At 42.2% G+C, this 22,353-nt stretch overlaps 1 protein-coding gene across 4 annotated transcripts in view; it reads left to right on the top strand.

Annotated features, from left to right (window-relative positions):
- The window catches only part of GABRA5 (gamma-aminobutyric acid type A receptor subunit alpha5), a 57,754-nt gene that overhangs the window by 13,087 nt on the left and 22,314 nt on the right, over window positions 1-22,353 (top strand). For all 4 annotated transcript variants that reach the window (XM_083824286.1, XM_083824287.1, XM_083824288.1 and 1 more), the window contains one exon: window positions 15,121-15,203. In XM_083824286.1, the coding sequence (XP_083680412.1) occupies window positions 15,121-15,203 (83 nt within the window). The remainder of the gene's footprint in view (window positions 1-15,120; window positions 15,204-22,353) is intronic.

Below are 22,353 nucleotides of genomic sequence, written 5' to 3'. Positions count from 1 at the left end.
CTGGATGACAGCAGCAGTGACGAGGGAGGACTTCAGTAGCAGCCTTACTTACACCTCTGGGAGGCACTTGTGCAGTTAGGTGGGATGGATACTCACTCTCTGAAAACATTAGGCTAAGGCTCTTTGGAATTGATGTATTTATAGGCTACAGAAAGACACAGAATGCATTTGTAGCCTAAAAAAAATGTAACTTTTTTTTTTTTTTGGTAGAGTATTGTGTGGGGGTGCGCATGTGTGTGGAAATAAATTCCCACTAACCATGGTGTATGTGATAAGAAATGGAGCGCAAAGCTTTTAAAATAGCTTTCTTTCCACTATTGCAAGTAATAACTTTAAAAATAAAAGAGCGTATATCCTGTTCTGTTCAAGCCCAAGTCGGGGGACTGCTTTTGTAAGGTGCACAGAGCTGTGCTACCTCAGGGGTCGCAGTCTTTCAGGATGGGTGCTTCACCAGTGGGAGCAGTGGATGCAGTGCCAAGAGGTGGTTGGAGAAGCCCATCCTTATCCATACCATGGTGTCTATGACCTTCACTCAGCCCCCTCAAGCCACTACCAGCCCTGCACAAGTCCCCACAGAGGTACCAGCTCATCAGCACTACCCAGTGAGGCTTTCCCCAAGAAGATAGGCACCATGGAGATTTTTGGGGGCAAAGATTCTCGTCCTGGTGATGGTGTGCTGGTTGGAGGTACTGGGTCCCAGCTGGGGCATGCACCTCATGTCCTGCAGCTCCCACCAGGCTTGCTTGGTCCTCAGGATATGGGGTTGCGGAGACAGCCCTCGGTTAGCTCTGCGTTCCCCTTGTTTCCAAGGAGGAATTGCGAGCTTCCCAGACTGTACGTAGGAGTAATCTGTGCAGGGAGGATCGGACCCTCTGTCATTGACAGCGATGCCGGAATTGCTTTTGCAACCTTGCATCTGGCTGCCTGAATGAAGAGGAGGAAAGCAGCTGAGCCAATGCTGACCTTCCATCTTATTTGACTTCCAAATATACCCAGTTTGATCAGCGGAGCAAACTTCCAGCTTTAGCACTTGTCAGTACATATATTTTCATGATAAATGTGTTTACTTACAAAGAAAAAAAGATTTATTTGCATATTGCATTTGATGATATGTTGTCTGGGTTGGAAGTTGATGGGATATATTTTGCTGGGAAAATGTAATAAATAGGCTTCTATAATGTGCATTATTAAAACTCTTCTGCCTGAATATAAGAACACAATGTGCTCTTTAGATAGATTTTGTAGGCAGCAATATTCTCTGTAGGGTATAGCTTAATAATTCCGATGGGCTTTGATTTGGTGGGCCTTACTTGTTTTATTTCGCTAATGTGGTTTACAAATGATACGCTGCTGAAGTGAGTGTTGCAAATTCCTTTTCTGCCCCTAGAGGGGAGCATTGTCTGCAGCTCCATTTTTATTATTTATTTATTTATTTTCAGTAATAGCGTTGTGGTAAAAAGCACTAGTAAATGTGCTTCATATTTCACCTATCTGTATAGAAATATCTTTGTAAATGGAGGGAAAAAAAAGATTTTTTTTCCCTTCAAATACTTAAAAATATTTGGTATATCTTAGTTAAGAAATAAATGCTGTAAAAAGCATAAAGCTCATTTGTTCCTTAAAACTACTCTATTTCAAGGACAGTGATTCAAGTAGCCTGTTCAGGCTAATAGAACTCAAATGTCTCAGTGAGCAGCCTTTTTTTACTCAATGGGGAATATCTATATAAAGATAAAAGCTTTGATAAACTTTGCTGTAGAGTGCTGGAAAAGTGCTACCAGACTGCCTTTACTGCCAGAAAATATATGAGGTAGAGCATGCTCAAGAGCTAGACTTTTGGACCGTACCTGAACTTTTGTTTTGGATGGTTTTCTCACAGCTTATATGTACTGACCAATCTTTTTGTGTCATCACATTTTGAAGGGACCCCTATACCACCTTTCCTACCTCTGGGTAGCCAGACATCTGCTGGAATTTGGGATTTTATATATCACCTGGTCATATATGTGAAGCACAAATTTCCCCCATATTATTATGGCAACTGAAGGTTGCCAGAGAATCTGAGAGTGTTTACAGTTAAACCTGCAGCATTAACCTGCAAGCACATCTTGTATCAGCTTGGGAGCTGAAGACGTTTGTCAGTACATTGTTAAGAAACTCCAAAATCTTTCGCACAGGCCCAAAATACAGTTATCTTTACAGTTCATTCATGGAAGACATTTACAGTTCCGCAAAGTGTAGATCGGCCGTCCACTTGATGGCAGCATCACCACGCTGCTGGGTGCTCTGGAAACGTTTCACAGGCTTCACTACGCTGGAAATACTGTTTCTTACATTAGCACTGAGCGTTAAAATTGCACATGCAAGTGTACATGTGTTCTGGGTGCATGTTAGCACACGGTCTGCTCCTATATGAAACACTTCATTAGCAAGATAGCCATTTCAGACTGTAGAGCTATTGACAATAAAGCCAATTAACTTGAAGACTCAGTGATGTTTTCAAGGCTTCCACTGGGAAAGCCAGGTTTTGTTTGCTTGTTCTTTTTTTGTTGTTGTTGTTTTTTGTTGTTGTTGTTTTTTAAAGGAAAATTATTCTATGAGAAATGTGTGGGTATGCAAGTGCTGACAGTGCCAGAAGGCGCCCTTTCCCAGATGCAGATTTGCTTGCGTGGCCCTGAGTGAGGAGTGACCAGCAAATTTACACTTTAAAAAGAGATGTTAATTTTCAATCAGCCAGCTATCTAGATGAGAACATTTCTGTTCAATTTGTGTGTGTTGTTCTCATTTCAGAGGGAAGATTTCATTTATGCATCCATTTATTTTTACAGAAAAGGATCTGGCAATGCTTTGGGCATTGTATAAATATTACAAAACTAATTAGGAGCTATCAAACCATACAAACACACATTTCCTTTCACCGTGTTAAAGACTTGCTGCCTCTTCTTTCATATTCAAGCTTCAAAAAGCCTGAAGCTGGAAGAAAAAAAAATTAATAATTTCTTTCACTTTGGGCTGCATCTTACAGAGTGGTGAAAAACTGCCGTGGTGCCAAGGACTCTCAGCTGCTTTTCATCAATTCAGATTTTGACAGAGCAAGAGAAAATAGGGATATACAAAGTGAAGGGTCCTTCCCTGAGGGCAGCGTATTAGCAGGATTCTTGTTTTAACACCAGGCCTATCAGTTCCAGTTTCTCTTGATTTTATTGCATGTTGCCCCATTTCTCAAAAGTTGTCCTTTAAGGAACTGAGATTTGTTGTTTTGAAAAATCCAGAGCTGGAATTACCCACATGGAGGGAAAGGCATCAGAGGAGACTGTGGTGTAATACATTCAAAAACGGCAATTATTACCTGCCCAAATATAGTCCCTATGTGGAGTGCATGACAATAGCCTATTCTGCTGGTAATAAAAGTGGGCAGAGCCCTGCAGAGATCTCCATCACAAAGACAGGAACTCTCACAGCAAGGGTAAAATTGATTAAAAGACAAAACCCAAACCAGGGCCAGCCCATCTTTGGATGAGGGAGATGTTTGGCTGGACTTTGAGGGGTTACAAAAGATCCAACTTTAGTTTCAGCTCTGCTCTGAGCACCGACGCAGACCTATCTTTCTGTTGGGGCGAGACGGTACAATTTCAGTCATGTTCCCATTTTATAAAAATGAACTAGGCCAAGTACCGTTTGCTGCTGCTAGCAGGAAAGCACAGCTGCATTGGTGACTCTCTCTCTGCCCAAACGTGTGGACATGTCCCAGGTTCTGTTCAGGGCTTCAGAAGTACCTCTTAGATGTTGAAGAATTGTTTTGGCTACTCTATTTATTTTTATCACCAGGGGAGCAAAACATTGCAGTGAACTCCCTAGTCGGTTCACTTAAACTGAAATTAAAATCTTCATCTGCCTAATTGGAAATACCATCCCCTGAAGTACATTTATGCTTGTGCTGAAACAGTAGCCTGCCAATGAGTGATCTGTAATACACAGTGGTGGAGTACACCAGGCCGTATGGGTGGGATTCACCTCAGCTAATTTCATTCATCTGTAATGCTGATGGCTGCAGCTGAGCCTCTCGGCTCATAATTGCTCCCAGTTCAAGGGAGGGAATATTTTAAGAAGTTGGTTGTCTGCATTATTGTAGGTGTCTACTTCAGTATGAAGGATGCTTATTTCTCTCCACTTATGCTTAAGGGGGTTCCTGTTATTTTTTTTCACAATGGCAGAAAGAGGAACCTAGGGATGCTACTGTTGCAATTGGTGTAAACGATTAGTCACACGAATCCTATCCCATTTACTTACTTCCATAGGGGTTTTCCACCCCCATACTCATGTAGACTGGAGATTGCTGGTGTGCAAGCCACTAAAGGCTGTGGAATGTTCTAGGTAGCAGCTGGCCCTCCAGCAGTGTTGTGGAGGACTTTCACAGTTTCCTTTCAGTGCAACATAAAACCCAAGGCTGTGTAAATGCAGCACTTGTGAGTGCACTTAAATTAAGTTCACTGCTCCACTTTTGTCTAGGTGGGTGTAGGAGGGAATACAATGCATCGTAGGAAGACTAAAAGAAACCCCTATAAATTGCAATCCTGCCTTTGGTAGTTTTGATGAAGGGAAGAACCTTTGTGGTGTCTATTAGGTAAGAATTTTGTTGGTGAGGAAAGGGCTGTGTGGTGAGGGATGCCAGAGGCTAGCTAGGTGCTGGTGCGGGTCAGGAACCCATGTCTGAGCCAAGAGCTGGGGATCGAGAAGATGCATTTGAAGGCTTGCATGGGATATGGTTTTGCAGGAAATGGGTGTGGAAGGATTTCAAGGAGAACACTTGTTACTGATGGTCACTCGGAAATAAATGGGAAGTGATACAGGCTGCGGTGTAGGCATCTGAGGTCTAACATGCTGCTTTAACATGCTTCAGAAACATGTGAGCAGATGAACACATTATGGTGGAATGAGAATTTACTCCTAAAACATGTTATAACACAAGCATGTTATTACACTGTAGGAAATTCATGGTAATTTGCCCTTCTCTAAAGGTTTCATCAAATTGCTAACATGTATAGTGGAGTAAAGTCATGCAATGGGCTGGTTCCTAGTTTCTTTTTGGGTAGGAATAGTCTTTGTTGTCCCATTCCTTTCCTTTCCACTTGCCTTCTTCAGGTCTTTCTACAGGAAAGTGTCCTGGTATGGCAGTCTGGATGAAGAAATACATATGGTTTGTCTGTCATTTAACCATTTAACCAGTAGTCTGTAGCACTGGCAGCAAGTTGCCTGCTCTTAAGACATTGCCTTTGGAGATCTCAGCTACTTTCTAAGAGGTCTTATAATGTTAACATATCTTATGATGTTGTTCAGCCGGACTACTCTGTTCGCTACTGTTAAACTAAAATTTATATATATACACAAATATATATCTTACAGTCATATTTATATAATTCAAATTTTTCCAAACTGTTGTTTCTATCCAGTTGCTCTAAATTACGAAGCAACTCTTTTTCACCAGGTTCTAGCTAAAATCCAGAGACTGTGTCCATTATATGCACTACAACCAATGTAAAAACCTAGGAGGAATTTCTGCAAGTAAGGGTGGCCTTCCCTTTGTATACTCCTGTCAGGAATTTGAGCTAGGAAACTCGGAGACCAGAATGGGAGATAACACCCTGGGTTATTTAGAAAGCTCAGTTCAGACTTCATAACGATGTCTGATTGCTCCACAGTCTTCTCTTCAGTGGCTAATTAACTTGTCACATGACTTGTCCATGTAAAAATGCTGTGTTCTGGCTTAGAGATTCATCTAAAAGGTCAGGAAAATAAAGAAACACTCTTCAGTCAAAATAATAAACACCTACTATGTTTTTGCCACTAACTGTGCATCTTAAAAACATTAACTATGCAAATTGATTGCATCATCAATAAAACTCAAAATGCCATCTCTACATTTGCAAAGTCCAATGCTGGAACATGGTAGAATTATGTCTTTTACCCATTTTATCTGCTCTTGCTTTACTGTCACTTCTGAAGGTGTCACTGAGCTGGCCTTTTACTGTGGTGTATGTGTACATGCATATGCATGTGCTTCTGTGTGAAGGAGCAGGGTAAAGATCACGTGTTTCCACGCGAAAGAGCAGATCATCAAATCACTTGATGTGTGCCCCTTTCACACAGAAGTGTGGAGGAACATACTCAGAAGGCAGGAGATCTTGATGAGAGGGGGCTGGGAGGTGGACGTAGAAATGTGAAGTGAATAAGAGGAGCCTGGGGTTAAATGTGTGTTGCTGAAAGGAAACTGTAATGTAATGTTTTGGAACTCTAGATCGTTCATCCGAACCATGGAAAATAATCAAGGATTTCAGCTTTGTGTTTAGGGCTGCCAAACGAAAAACCCTTCTACCCATCCTACCATGTGCATCCCAGTCTTGATGTAAGAGTCCAAGCTGGTACTGTCCATCTGGTTCCCCCCACCCCTTATTACTTTCTAAATCCATTTTACTTTAATTATTTTTTTTTGTTCTATAGGAAATTCTGCATGTGGTTTTGTGCCTATCTGTACAAATTTAAAGGCTGTATGAACTGGGAGGAAGGATGGCTGTGCAGCCAAATGGCGCTCATCCAAGGGGGGGATGTGTGCCATATTGACAGATAGAAATGGAGGAACAAAAGCCCCTTTGGCCAGTCAGAAAATCTGCGCTGATCAAATTGTTTAATTGGCAGCATCAAAACTGGAGGGCAGGTGCATTGTGCTGCATCCATCACAGTCCTTAGCCTCCATTTCCTATGGCATGTGCTGGAGCCTGGAGCTTTCTGCGCTCCCTTGTTGCTCGTGTACTTCGGTCTTCTCCCACTGAAAGCAAGGTTCAGGCGACCCCTTGTGTGACGCCGGACACTGCTGTCACTGGCTGGTTCTGCCAACAGCTGGGATGGTCTTCTCTTGTGAGCTAAAGAGAAGCCCGTAGTTCAGCCTTACACCACGCTGTGAGAACAATTATATTTCTTGCAGTTGGCACATGGCTGAACATGCCACCAAAGGGCCATGCTGGTTAGGTGATCATGGTAGAGACATGTAACATGTGGACTTGGGACAATATGTGGCACGGTATAGTGAAGTGTGGGTTGGTTGAGATGTTGTTTCCCATTTTACCTATATCAAAAATGGCATGAGCTATTGGTATTGCTAGTACCAGCTAGATTTTTTTTTTTTTTAAATTAAAGAATTAAGTAAAAATAGAAGACACTAAAGGGGAGAGATTTGAAGGCTGTCTTCATTGGGTGTCAAGGAGTATTCATCATGTATAAGGGACCAGAAAGGAGAAGCACTTGGAGAGACTTTTAAATGAAACTATCAACTAGATGTGATACTGCACTATGCATTTTGTGTATAGCATTTATGGTATAGCCATATTGGTCTAAAGTTTCTCTAGGAAAGTAAGGTTTGTAGGCAGAGAACCTAAAGAAGGTCTTAACTGCCCAAAAGCTTGGGTTTTTTTGACTGCACCAGTTAATCTGATAAAAATAAATTTATTTCAGAGAGAGTTATTTTGCTCTTGGACTTGCATGGCAAGGATACATAAGCATAAATTCAATGCTCCATTCATTGTTTTTATCCATATTGATTAAATACTGTAAAATGAAAAGGTATTACCCCTACTATAAACTTTTGCCAGGAGTTGGAAATGTGATTCACGGAATCATTTAGGTTGGAAGAGACCTTCAAGATCATCTAGTCCAACCTCTGACCTAACACTAACAAGTCCTCCACTAAACCATATCACTAAACTCTACATCTAAACGTCTTTTAAATACCTCCAGGGATAGTGACTCAACCACTTCCCTGGGCAGCCCATTCCAATGCCTAACAACCCTTTCCGTAAAGAAGTTCTTCCTAATATCCAACATAAACCTCCCCTGGCGCAACTTTAGCCCATTCCCCCTCATCCTATCACCAGGCACGTGGGAGAATAGACCAATCCCAACAATAAAAATCTATATCTTCCCACGATCCGCACAGTTCTTTCTGTATCTTCCCAAATCACCATCAAAATCAGATAATTTAAGCGCCCTATGGCTTGTTTCATTACCTTTCTAAGTACGTCCTGTGTGTAGAGGCCGAACATCTCTCCTTGCCCCCACCAATGAGTGTGCTTGGGATGTGTCAAGGTATTCTGTGTTCAGGGATGTCATTCCTGTAATGGCACAGTTTTTGAGATCAATCCCATCCACCTCAGACCATCTCAGGATAACCTAATCTTCAGCACAGTTAATGTAGACAATTAAAGACTTGTTCTCGCACTTCTGCATAAGCTATGCTAAGGATTTGGTTCACTTAAAATGAGTTTTGCTGCCAAGTACACCATACCTCTGAATTCACAACTCAGAAAAACATCGGTAATTGGAGTTCTTAGTCTTCCATAGACTGTGCTCTTTGGCATTTCCAAAGTACATTTCAGTGTCACATAAACATAATACATTTCTGCAACACAGAAAAGTTGGGAAAGGGTAGTATCTTGGCAGAGTGATTAAGAAAGAGAAATAAGCCAAGACTGAAGTTTCTGCAGATCTCCTCACTCCAGCTCAATGCTTTAATTTCTGTTCTGTGGTCATTTTACATGGTGATCCCAAGGAAGTGAGCGTACAAACAGCATTATAAATAAGAACTGCCTCCATGTCCCACAAAGAGGGGCAGAACAAGGCTTTGAATCCTCCTTTGGCCACTTATCCAACACGATGATGGAGCTCTGTCAGCATGGTAGTGTTTGAAATACTGAGAGCAATCAGTTCTCTCCCCCTGAACCGTGCTGCAGACAGGTCACCCAGCCAATGGTAAGTTTCAGGATGACCCCTACAGCCATCAGTACCAGAACTGAATGTGTATCCATGTCCCAATGCTTGTTTACTGTGTTAGGTATCCCACCATCATCCACATCCACAGTTTTTTTTTAAGGGAAGTCCTTCAGAACCATGATGGTTCTATGTATAGAGATATAGATGCTCATATTAGCACATGTATGCATTTACTTAAGGAATATAGGGAGGCATCAGGTCCCTGGACTACACGTGTACTCTGCTGGGGTCTGAAACAAATCTTGTTTTAAAACCCTTTGAAAGGAATAACAGTTTGGTTATAAAAGTGTTCCCATTCCCAGTGGGAGAATGGAGTGAGTAGATGCATTCTGAGTCAAGGCTACATGAGTAATTTCACAAACTTAGCAATGCATTCGGTTAAAAAAAAAAAAAAAAAGACTTCTTTTCTGTTATCCATGTGAGTGAACAAGGGTGTGTACCAGAGGTGCCACCAAGGCATGAACTGTTCTGCTGAGGTCCCATTAGAGTAGGCACCTGGGGAATCTTCTGGAGTTAGATCCTCCAGCAAAAGAGTCTGCCCCAACAGTCAAGTCTCTCTTTGCAGAGAACCAGCCAGCTGTTTTGAGTGGGGTGTGTCTTGGGTAAGGCTGAATCCGCCTAATTCTGTTTTGGCATTCCTGGGAGATGCTGAGGTAGTTCTGAGGTGGGTTTCAAGTAAACATTTTGCCTTTTCTAAGGAAAATGGTTGTGGCTAGCTTCATGATGGGAAGGGCGCTTTGGCTCCTCTGCATCCATTCGGGCCTGAGCCCCACAATAGTAAACGGTTGCCAGCACAGGCAGGGCCAAAGCAAAGCATTAAAATGCTTCCTTTAATTGGACGCAAGGGCAGTGCACAAAAGCAAGGAACTCAGAAGACTGAGTTGGTCTGGGGGCTAGGGCAGGCAGGCAGGAGAGCCTCATATCGCCCTGACTCCATTACCCTTGAGCCAACAAGACGCAACTCCCACGCATCACCTTCATCAGTAACTCTTCAGTTATTTAACACTTGCTTTAACTACTTCTGAAAGCCACTGGTGACTCTGTCTTTCTGCTTTCTCCCCCTAAATCTCTCTATTTATTTTTTGTTTGTTTGCATACTAGACCTAGTAGCTGATAAGAAAAAGCAGGTTGCCATGGTTGTCTGCTAGCACTCCAAGCAGGTGACTGCCCTCACCAGTCAACTCTGCAGCCTGGCAGCTGCAGATAATACTCCAGAAAGTGTTTTCTACACTTCCAGGGAGCCAGAGACATGACAGCTTTGCTCAATCTCCCAACTCTTTTTCCAAGAGTAGGAGTAGATGCTCCTTGCATTGAGAGAAATATGTGGCAACATCCCTGAAATTTCTCCGTCCTTCTTCTCCCCATCCCTTAATACCTGCACTGTGCCCTTCAGCCCGCCTCGGGCAACTGCAAGATCAGTGAGGAGAGCCCTGAAGTGCCCTGTAAAAGTGTCTCGAGGGACAGGGTGCCTTGTGCCTCCAAGACTTCTGCCAAGGAACTCCTGTCTCTCCTTGTAGCATACCCAGTGGGTGACTGGGTCCCAACCATCTGCATTTATTCTCTCATTGCACACCTCCTTCTTCCCTCGCCTGTTAAAAAGGAATAGCCTCATGAAAGAGTCAGCATGCTTAATTCTCTAGAAGAAATGTTTGAAGGTGACTTTTATGGACTGAAGATGTCTTGCTGTGAAGTCTTGCTATATTTCTTAGAAGGATATTCATTTTATGCATCTAAAGTGTGCTTCGTTGAAACAGAACATCGGTGATCATTTTATGTTCTTAAAGTAAAGGCAATACATAATGTAGGCTTGATGAAACTTTCATTTACAATTATGAATAATATGTGAAATAATTTGTAGACAACTTTTTTTCTCAGGTAATAAAGGTATGCTATAGGGTTTTGCTGAACGATTACCTTTTGAATAGCAGTGTAAGTACTTGGAGCATTATGAAAGTGAAATTTTGTACTTAATAATAAATCAGCAGCTGTAATCAGGGTTTCTTACATATTTTGGGTGAATATCAGGCCCATTGATGTCAGGGAGAATTTTACCTTTAACTTCAGTAAAATCAGGGTTTCATCCTCCCATTGTAATGGACCTTTAACAGCTACTTATAATCTTGTCAAAAACTCTGTTTGAGTGAAACTAATCCCATAGAGCTTTTATTAAGACAGAATGATAGTGGAGGAGGGAAGCTTTTAAATGCTTCTGTTTGAAAGGACCGCAGTTTGAACAGTGCTTATACTGTGACAGAAAAACCATGGTTTGGAGATTGTCTCTAGCTCAGGTAACTGTGCACAGTAAGGTCATTCTGGAGTGACCATGTCAAACGGATTATACAAAGTCTGTTTTATATTTGCATGCCAGGACCTCCTTTCTCTTCCTACAATAGCTGCAAGCTGGGAGTAGCTGTATTGTAATAAGCTGTGTAAGATGGGATATGCAAAGGGTACCTAACCTGTGACGCAATGCTAAAAGAAGCGTGCAAATATCACCCCAGCTGATATTTGAAGGAGAAGACCCAGACACCAATTTCTTTGTGACTCCTGGAGCTATGATCTGAATTTGTACTTCGTACTCTGCACTTAAGAGCAAATCTTTATGCAGTGACCCATGCTTCCAGTCCTGAGACCATAAGAGATGGCTGCTGTGCTGCTTCTTTTTTCCTGCATGCAGTAGAAAATCCAGTCTCTTTGAACCAAGAGTCAATTTTGACCACAGTCAAGCAGTGGTGCTGTTTTTCAGGTCCTCACACTTTAATGAAAAATGACTACCCTTGGATGCAGAGTGCTGTGCAGAAATTTAGGGTGGTGACGTTTATGCAATATATCAGAATGCACAGTCAAGATTTCTGTTGTGTTCCCCTTTACAAGACCCTGCATCAGCATCAGGTAGTGCACACTGTGTAAGAGGTAGCCAGGGTAGTGTTCACCAAGCATTTTAAAGTTACATAAGAGGCTCAGCTGCTTGCTTCTAGGACTAGCACATAAGGGGCATAACCAGCTCATTTGCTCAAGATGGCCAGATTCGGAGTGGCCCTAGGATGGAGACATGGGAAAGGGAAAGAAACATGCAGATATCAGAGATAACCAGCGAAAGGAACTCCATCTTTCAGAGAATCCATGCAATGAAAGGAAAGGCTGTAGCCTAGTGCATTTGCAACTGCTAAACTCGTTTCTCCTTACACCTGGGCTAGACCCAGGGGATAGCACCAGGTGTCATCCTAAAGGATGTGCTACCTTTTGGGGGATGGGGAATTCAGAGAGGGCACAAGAATAGCACTGGTACCTGAGACATATTGCAGCTTCTGAGACAAGTTCTGGCAGTAAAGTGCCACCCCTTCATTTAATACAGGCAGAAATTTATTTATTTATTTATTGGGCTGTGGGGTAATTGAATTCCACTAGAATCACAGAATCACAGAATTGTAGGGGTTGGAAGGGACCTCAAAAGATCATCGGGTCCAACCCCCCTGTCAAAGAAGGTTCCCTAGAGCAGGTTGCCCAGGTAGGCGTCCAGATGGGCCTTGAGTATTTCCAGAGAAGGAGACTCCACAACCTCCCAGGGCAGCCTGTTCCAGGTCACATTCTCTGTGCACCTCATCTTCACTTATCCAAAATTACAGTTCAGGAATGTCGACAGTCCTCCTCTTTACACGTAAGAGGTTTTTTGTTTTTTTTTCTTTTTTTTTTCCAGAGATACAGGCAGCAAGTTGTAATATATAGGACATTCAGATGAAACAGAAGGTCTTATTCATGATTCTGAATTGAATCTCCCTTCACTTAGCTTCCTGATTCCACAGCTGCTCTGTTGGTAACATGGATATAGGGATCGCTTCCTTTGACGTTTGCAGATGAGAAGTATTGTGTATTAAAGTGTTGTGAAGCTGCAGCCTTGAGGTATTCAAGGCCAGGCTGGATGGGGCTTTGAGCAACCTGGTCTGGTGGGAGGTGTCCCTGCCCATGGCAGGGTTGGAACTGGGCAATCTTTAAGGTCCCTTCCAACCCAAACCATTCTGTGATTCTATGAAACAACATACTAGAATCATTGGTAGAAAAAGAGACAGTGCAGTAAAACGTCAGCTTTATTGTGGCTCTTGGAGCAAGGTTTCTGAACTTATCAAGCAAATTAAATTTGCAATACTTAATACAGAAGATATAGCAATGCACAGGAAGGGTTGAAGGCTGCCTTTCAGGTACCCGTTAAAGTAATTTTTATGAAAAGCATGCAGGTTCTGGACAGGATGCTGCTAGCACCAGATAGGTAAATTCACCCATGTAGCACTCTCAGTGACTGGCTTTGCTCGCTCTGGTGCCCAAGGGTAGTCTCCTCTGCAGACAACTCCATATTTTAGTGATTTTGAAATTTCCTTTATAAAAATATATTCCAAGAGCAGGTTTGCCTAAGGGCAGGTATCTCAGGCTTCACTTACTTCTTTTCTATAGTGTAGACTTCCTGTCTGTTCTTACAAAATGGTACATTATCTCTGTTCTGAGCTGGACATTTTTTGCTTTATATGGTTTATTATCTTTATATCTTCTATTACTGTTTGCATTTTGCCTTTTTCCCTCCCTGTTTCCCAGATCATCCTCATAATATGATCCCCAACAATACTATTACATTTCTGTTCACTTATTTTGTCATTTCCAGCTGTTGGTAAAGATCCAGAATTTCTGTATGTTGGCAGTGAGTGGAGCTGTTTCCCCCAATTTATTGTCCATGTAGCCTAAGTGCCCCAGTAAGGCATTATTGTGTTGTATTGAATTGGACTGTCTAAGCACCGTGCCATCTGTACACAGACAGATTGTCACACTTTATGGTCCTTTTGGATAGGAGTTCTCATAGCAAGAGTACACACTTCGGTGTGGTAGCACTGAGTGCATATAGCTGGGCAGTCTGGCTACATGACTCTACAGTGATAGGAAAGGGTACTTTTACGTGCTGGTAGCAGGGTGTTGTGGATTTCTTTGCAGAGATTTGTCCCACGGGGAGGCAGCTTGGTGAGGAACCAGGGCTCCCCTCCAGCAGAGCCCTGCGTTACCCCTGCACAAGGCAGTCCTTGGTGCTTTGTCTCTGCTCTGTCGCCTCTGAGATGGGATAGCTGCGTTAAGTGAGAAAGGCATATGGGTGTTCATAATGTAAAATGAGATTTGTGTCTTCACCATCCCAAGCAAACCATTTGTACCAAGAAAATATCAAAATGGCCTAATTAAAAATAGATTCTCATTGTGCTATGTGCTGCATACACCTAGTAAACTCAGCTTTGGCTCTGTTGATGTATTTGGTATCAGTATAACTGATATATTGCAGTGCTCAGAAATTTACCTCAGACTTTTATTTGCATTCAGCTTGATCTGCCTATCAGACAGAACATCCATGGGATGTGTCTGCTTTTTCTAAGGGTTTTTCCTCTCCTTCCCGTATGTCCACTATAGCTCAAGAGTTCCCACATAGTGTCAGGGTAGTCTGGGACAAAATTGTTTCCCCAGGCAATATGCTGGGGTAAATGGCCCAGTCATGTTTTCCTGACAGTACTTCACAGGATGTTGAAACCGAAGTGGACTGCCCCCATACCACATGATTTGCGCAGAAACTAACTCCAGTACTATATGTTTATCTTGGTGGGAGTACCCAGAACATTCATTTCACTATGGCAATACACAGCAGTAAGCACATAGCCAGGCAGATTTTTTTTCACTTAGAAAAAAAAAATATTTGGAGATTGGGAGATGCTGTTACAGTCTGTCATACAAATATAGTAATGCTTATTTTGTATACAGTACTTTTCATTTGTTCAAACGTGCTTTGTAGAAGGCAGGCAGTATTTCCCCTTTTGTATGTGGAGAATTCGGGGTAGAGGAAGGTGAACTAAATTACTAGGCCCTTTTCAGTGGCTACGATAGGAGAAGTCAGTGTTTCTTTGTGTCCGTGACAGTGCTTTACTCAGGAGTCAGACTCCTGGTTTCGTGGCAGTACCTACACAAAGCAGATAAGAATGAGGTCTGTGGCAGAAGCTCCAGCACAGGAGTTCCTGCACGTACAAATAAGAAAAGATGATCTTACTGAAACCGCCTGCATAAACAAAAACCGGTCCGTGAGGCTGAGCGGCACTAGATAAGGCCCACAAGCACCGTTCTCGGCCTGGTTTATCTCCTGTTCGGGTTAGCAGGGGGCAGCTGTGCTTTCAGCAGGAACCAGGAGCCATCAGGAAAAGCTTGCTTGTGTCAGCACTCACACGCAAAGGGCCTAAAGGGAAGGTGCCGATAAAAAATGACGGGTTTTCTTTTCCTTCCTCACAGATTGACCATCTCTGCTGAGTGTCCCATGCAGCTTGAAGATTTCCCCATGGACGCACACGCTTGCCCATTAAAATTTGGAAGCTGTAAGTTCTTTCCTCAAATATATATCCTCTCCTCAAGATACAGAAAAATCCCTTGCTACCTGGCTTTTCATGTTCTGCAGTGTCTTGTACGAGTCTTTTACCCTTCCTTCACCCTCCCCTTTTAAGACTGCTCCTTGGCACCCCCAGTCTGCCACCCCCACTGCTTCCCACTGCTCGCTTGCCATGAGTGTGCTTCATCTGTCACTGCTGCTGTTCAGCTCATGCTGGTGTGCTTCCTGGTAAACTGCGAGCTGATGTACCCATACCACATGCAGTGGCTGGCGTGAGATGGAGTAGTAGATGCAGACAGCTAAGTTGATGGCTGTAGTTTTTGTGTTTGTTGAAAAAAAATGCAGCTTTCAATGGAAAATATCAGATTGATTGTGCCGTTATGGTGTTTACATGAATCAGACTGTGGTGCAATATGTACGTTGCATATATTAAAAGAGAACAAGAACATTAAAAGAAGAAATATCTCTCCATTTGGCTTTAATAAATCCAGACCTGTATCTTATTACATGATTTTGTATATACTTGTATATATGTACACATTATTCTAAACTGTATGCTGAACGATGATTTTCCCTCAATTCCAAGCCTCTAATCTACCACACTGGTGCCTTGCCAGAAGCTTACTTTAAAAATAACCTCAGGGGATCAGATGGTTATATTTAAATACAAAGCTCTTAATTAAAGTACAGATGAGGCTACTACAGTAGGCATTTTTTATTTCAGTAATCAAATCAGAGGTTCCAGGTGCAATCAGTGTCTCTAAAGACTTTTGCAAATTACCAGGCAAGGCATTTTGCTTGTCCCTGAAGCTACCTAGCTTCAGCATTTTTCAATGTTTTTTTCAGTCATATCAATTTAGAGTCACTAATCCTACCAAGATTAAGCTTTGCCTTTATCTTCTGTATCTGCACTGGTTTAATACTGGCTATGCATTGTCTTGTGATCATACTAAGAAGTAAAAACACTGTTTACAGTAATGATTAGCAAATTACCAAACTTAAGATGAACTGATTTCCCTTCCATCTTGCAATCCAGTTTTGTCTGAACAGCCACCAATATTTTGCAAGGTCACTGCAAGTTCAAGTGTGTCTGTTTACCTCGGCGACTTTAACTTATTTCAACGCCAATACAGATCCAGAGACCTCATACTCCTTTACATCCAATGTAAAAAAATATATACATAGGCAAACCATGCATTTCATTCCAAACTTAAAAATGGAAAAGCAATGCACAGAAAGTGTGATTATTTGTATGTAGGGTTAAACAAAGTCTACTGGGAAAAAATGAGAGGAAAAACAAAGAAAAATAAGATGTCCTTCCTGATATTACATGTTCTTTACTGTTCTGGTAATTTTAACCCACAGGAAAAATACTGAAAAGTCTTATTTTAGGCATGGGAAGGCTGAATACTGTTTCAGTTCATGCTATGTGCTACACTCAGTAGACAATTGCAGAGTAAATTTTATAAGCTATTGCAGGTTATCTTTAACTTCTTCCACAGTGTCTGGCATGGAGCCGTTTGGCCTGTGTTAGTCCATACTGGTGGTCTCTGCAGTAAGCAAATACATAGGGACAAGCTATCATCAATCTTTCAGCCTTGGGAATATCTGTATTATTGATCTGACAGCTCATTAGTACTTTATTGTAATGTAATATGCAGATGTTTGCACAAGTAGCAGCCAACAAGTCAGTTTATTGAATTAGCCCAGCTGTATTTTAGGAGAGCACAGTCTTTATTCCCTATTTCCAGCAATGCAGGTTTGCATTAAGTCATCTTCAAGCTTTCAGCAAGACAAACACAGAGGAGTTTATTATACACAAACACATGCACTTTCTGCTTAGGCTTTCCTCCCCGTCTTTCCCCAAAGGGTTTCTTTTTAATGGTGTACTTTCCAAGAAGGATTTTGAAAAGCCTCAAGGACTAGCATCAAAGCAAATGTTAAACACATTATTGGTAGAGCCAGGAGGGTGGAGAAGAGACGAATGCTAACGGGTCAATGGGTGGGGAGCACAGGACAGCAGAACAAAGCAGCCAGCCCAGGACAGATGCACAGGAGAAAGGATTCCAGGAAGCATCGGTGTGTCATCACAGACAGTAGCAGGTTATTATTTTTCTGGCTGCGCTTGCTATAATTCAGCAGGAAAAAGGGAAAAAACCCTGACATTTCCTTCAATATTAAAGAGAACGAGTGTTAATCTTGCTCACAGATATAAAGGTAAATGTTGATTTCTTATGTCCTGTTTGACTGGGTTTTGCTGTATTATAGTGTAGGAATTTTTACAGGCTGAGGCAGAATTATATATAGCAACAGAATATTTTGCAGAAATAATTCAAAGCAAGGTCAAATACAGAAAAAGGGGTATAAAATTACATGCATGCACCCCCAGCCTAGAAACTGGCCAGGCAGTTCAAACACCAACTGCAAAAGCAATACCTCTAAATGCCCTATGGCATGTCATGAAATGCTATGCTGGCTAGAGGACAGAAGCTCAAGGACAGCTGCTAATGAACTAACAGACCAGATTTTAGATGTATGGTTCCCCCGTGCTTGCAGGTGGCCCGCCCAAGCCTGCAGCATGGCCAGGGGGTCTGCTCCGGGCAGTGCGTGCACGGAAGTACTCCCTCTCTGGGCTTGTGTCCCTGCTAGCACTAAGGCTACCTGTAGAAACCATCCCACAGGAATGTTATTTAGAGCTACCAGGGAGGTGGGGGTGGTACATGGGCACAGCCTCTTGTGGCTGAGCTCTGCAAAGAGGCTCCACTCTGAGTCAGGGATGCTGGGTTTGGATGGCCAGGGCAGTCTGTGTGCCACATCACAGCAACGTGGCATAGTTTCTTTCTAGTTTCTTTCATGGGCGAGATTCAAAATTCATAGAATCACAGAAAGGTTTGGGTTGGAAGGGACCTTAAAGCCCACCCACTTCCAACCCCCTGCCATGGGCAGGGACACCTCCCACCAGACCAGGTTGCTGAAAGCCCCATCCAGCCTGGCCTTGAACACCTCCAGGGATGGGGCATCCACAGCTTCTCTGGGCAACATCTGTCGGGGCCTCACCACCCTCTGAGTGAAGAATTTCTTCCTTACATCTAATCTAAATGTACGCTCTTTAAAGCCTCTTTTAATCTAAATGTACCCTCTCTAAATGTACCCTCTAGTTTAAAGCCATTGCTCCTTGTCCTATCACTACACTCCCTGACAAAGAGTCCCTCCCCAAACTCCCGTTGTATTTCTAATACTGACCTGTACTCTGAGTAAATTTGTAGGCCGAACAGGATCTGGTGGCACTTCTTGGTGCCAGCCATGTTTTCACAAGCTGGGTCTTAGCTTGAAGAAATTCCTCCTTGCCCTCAAGCTATTTTTGGTGTGGGGAGGAGGAGTTAGATAAGACAGCAAGGACATTAAAGCTAGGAAGCTTTAATGTTTCACCTCATCCACTGATAGGCCTTAAGAGTACATTAAAAGTATTGTTCAGTGCAGTCTCCAAACGCCCATGTGTCACTAGGAAGGTAAGCATCATTATCGCTAGGGCAGCTGAGGCAGAGAAGTTAATTGACTTTCTGTAAGGTCACACAGCAAATCAATGTCAGAAAAAGGATTAGACTCAACTTCTTTGGTTGGAGAGACAGATGTCTAATCCACTCGACCACAAAGGCCTCTGCCCAGGCAACTGACTTAACTCCTAAATCTCATTTTACTCATGCGTTAATTATATCAGTTTTACCTAGCTTGGAGGGTTGCCCTGAAGATGAATTAGTTAATTGCTATTAGTGAATGTTAACTGGTGCTTTGACAATGTCACATATTGTAACATGGACTCTATTTATGGCAACTACCTTTTGAAGGTGTGGTGTCTGAGTACATACATTTATCTTGTGTTGTGGAACAAATATATGCATGAATCTGTTGCCCACTAGTCACTCAACTGAAAAAAAAAATCCTACTATTTTTAGAGTAGGTAGAGATTCTAATGAATATTCTGAAAATAATGAGATCCCCTAGCTCACAAGCAGTGCTGTGGAAAAACAGGCCTGGCGTTTCTTCCTGATGAATTTCATTTGGCCATGCGGATGGAGAAGATTGGTTGCTGTAGGTCGAATAGAGAGTTTGCAGACTATGAGAAAACAGTGCTAAGTAAAATCTGTAGCATCTGAAGAAAGAAGTTAGCATGGTTTGTGTACATCTTCCTTTTTAACAGCTCATAGTGAGTCATGGTGTCTTCTGTGGTCTTTGATAACAAAAAGTGCACAGGCTATTTCTATAGCAGAAGGCATACTCAAATTATTTTGCTCAAAGGTAGCTGGTGATGTCAGAGCAATGAGCAGACAAGAGGTTCACCAGCATCCCAGGTATCTTATTCCAACAGTGAAATAGCTCTAGTAAAACTCTCACTGTTTACAAACTATCCATGCACTTACAGCTGCTGAGAAATTTCTCCAAAAAAGTTTTTTAAGAAAATTCCCCTGGTGGTGAACTTTCTTCGTAATTCTCAGAAATAACTGAGATAGATCTGAGGTGAAGACACCTACAGGGAGTTTCTCAATTTTGTGCTTCCCCCCATTAGCACCTGCGAAGTTGCAGAACTGCAGGCGTGGAGGGACAACTTCAAAACAGAGTCTGGGAAATGACTCTCCAGTAGGTTTTCACAGGTTGTTCCTAGGGAGTATTGGAACCACAGGCTCAAATGGAGAGGCAGAATTTTTCTATTATTTGCCTTTATTAGATGGCCAGAAGAGGTTCCTGAGTCTTTTCCTGAAAGCTGAGATAGGCAATAAGGCATGTTGAACATGTTAGTGCCTGCTTTTGGAAATGGCACATGGAGAGAGGCAGGGAGGTTCTCTATAAAATGCTGAGTGGCCAAGTTCAAGACTAGGTTGAGATTTTGTGATTTAAAGGAAAAGTCACTTAGTATAGACATTCAAATTTTGGCCTTTATGTGGTTTACAGAAGCTTTACATGAAGTCAAGGGAGGCATGCTGCTAGCTCAGGTAAAGTCTTTTACATTTTCCTGAAGTTTATCACTTCTTACTTAGATACCTACATTGCAGTGGACACCTGAATGACTAAAATAAGGTGAAGCTAGTTGATTACTAAAATTTCTGACCTTTGATACATTTCTCAGCTCCCTCCTCATACCTTGTATTCCCACTCATTGCCAACAACCACTTTAGCTGTAATTTGTCTCTGCTAATTTCAAGTTGTTTAAAGACTGGGTCTGTAGACATGCTGAAAGAGATGCTTGTGGCAGGGTCAGACAAAAGCAATCTAAACAAGTGGCTTGGACCTGGATTTTAATTGTATATAAGTTTAGTTAGTAAAGCATAGTCATCTAGCCTGAACTAATTTATCATACTTGTCTTAGAATTAGCGGAGAAGGTGGAGACCACCTAATGGTAATTGCTGTTATTTGACTCTAGAATCCTTGGACTTTTGGACACCTGACTAGTCATGGGACTGTGTTGGCTGAAACACACTCATAAAATCGTAGGGATTCACAAGAGACACTAGGTTCCACTAGACTTGCCCAAATCTGCTGTGCCTCTTCTCTGTTCTGGGATGTGGAAATGCTCAGCTCCAGAATGAACAGAGAGGTTTGTCTCATATTGAAAGCCTCACATTGATAGTGAAGCATTGGAACATGGACAGGATGGGTCTGTGACAATTTTAGACAGACAACTATATCACAGTTAGTTGTCTGGACTCTCTTTATGGCCACTGAAAGGAAGTAAGTACTTTTGTAGTACAGCTCATTAGAACTATTTTTGACTACTGCCTAACGATGAGATGAATCATATTTTAGAAGTCCCTATATCTCTGCAATACTAACTCCGATGTAGATAAGTACATTTTGCCTTGGTCAGAGAAACTTAGAAATCAATTTTTGTCTATGTAGCTAGCTCAGAAATAGATACCTCTGTTATACACTGTTCAGAAGAAACAGTTGCTGCTGTAGATCAGTTAGGTGTTGCATATGTTGGCCGCAAGCTTTTGTATCTCTTCTAGGTACTATACCAGTTATTTATGTTGGAAGTCACGTTTTTTCAAGGGGTCTTAATAAAGAAGTCAGTAATGCTCTTCTGTGTAGAGACAACTTTACTATTTCTGCAAGCATCTTGTAGGAGCTTTGCTGTTTCTCCTACACTGAGTGGAGTAGATTATACCAATAATTACTTCTGTGATCTCACAGGTGGCACAGCATAGCCTGTACTCATTTCAAATACATATCTGTAACAGCATAGGTACCTCTTCAGTCCAGCATTTTAAACAATCAGTGCAGTCAACAGCTTCACAAGTTCCTTGTGTTCAGTCCCATACAAAATGTGGAACAATGCAGCCTGGAGCTCCCAAAGGGCAGGAGATTGAAGGAACGTGGTGCTTAAAAGGAAATACTATAATACTTGAGTATTTCAGAAATCTAAGAAGCCTTTCTCAAGAGAAATCTGCTTAGAATTTAAAAAGTGGGCTCCTGAGCCTGGACTGCGTGAATCATGTTTCCACAGGTGTTATTATGGGATTCTGTCCTTGAGCAGATCTTAACAATAAATATGTCTCTAACTTCTCACTTGTTTGTTAGGTTTCCCAACTAAGTGGTACCTGTTAGTGTGACAGAAGTGAAAAGGGCCCTTTCTAAAAGCTCCCTAAAATTGTCACATCGGTCAGTTTTCCTTCACCTGCATCAATGATACATTCAGGACTTTCCAGAAAAAGTTGGAAAACCTGCTAGTTTCCTCCTAGGAGTTTGTAGTCACTGTCATTAATTAATTTTTCAAAGACTTTATCACGTATACTCAGGTCTGCACCAAGAGAATTTTAAAAATACATTAAAAATGCAGCATTTGCTACCATCTCATCCTCTGGGTGCGATTACTTTCCTGTGAAACACTGCCTGGGTTTGGATCAGTCAGTTCCTACTTTTTGTGATCGTCTGTTCAGATGCCAGTCACTTTTTCCCCTTAGATTCATAACAGAGTTGAAAAGAGAAGTCGGAAAGAATAAATGCCTGAAAAAAGTCTTCCCTGTCCAGCTTGTAGTCAGCGCAAATGCTGGGCTGCAGTGGCCATGGGCTCGGCTCCCTCCCAGCCTGGAGGGCCAACATGCAGGCAGGATCATGGTTATTGAAAATGGCTTTTGTATTTGTT

The sequence above is a fragment of the Anser anser genome, assembly GCF_964211835.1.
Source record: "Anser anser genome assembly, chromosome: 1".
NCBI classification, from domain to species: Eukaryota; Metazoa; Chordata; class Aves; order Anseriformes; family Anatidae; genus Anser; species Anser anser.
Note: the sequence above shows the minus strand (reverse complement) of the source record. Positions and strands in the feature narration are given on the sequence as shown.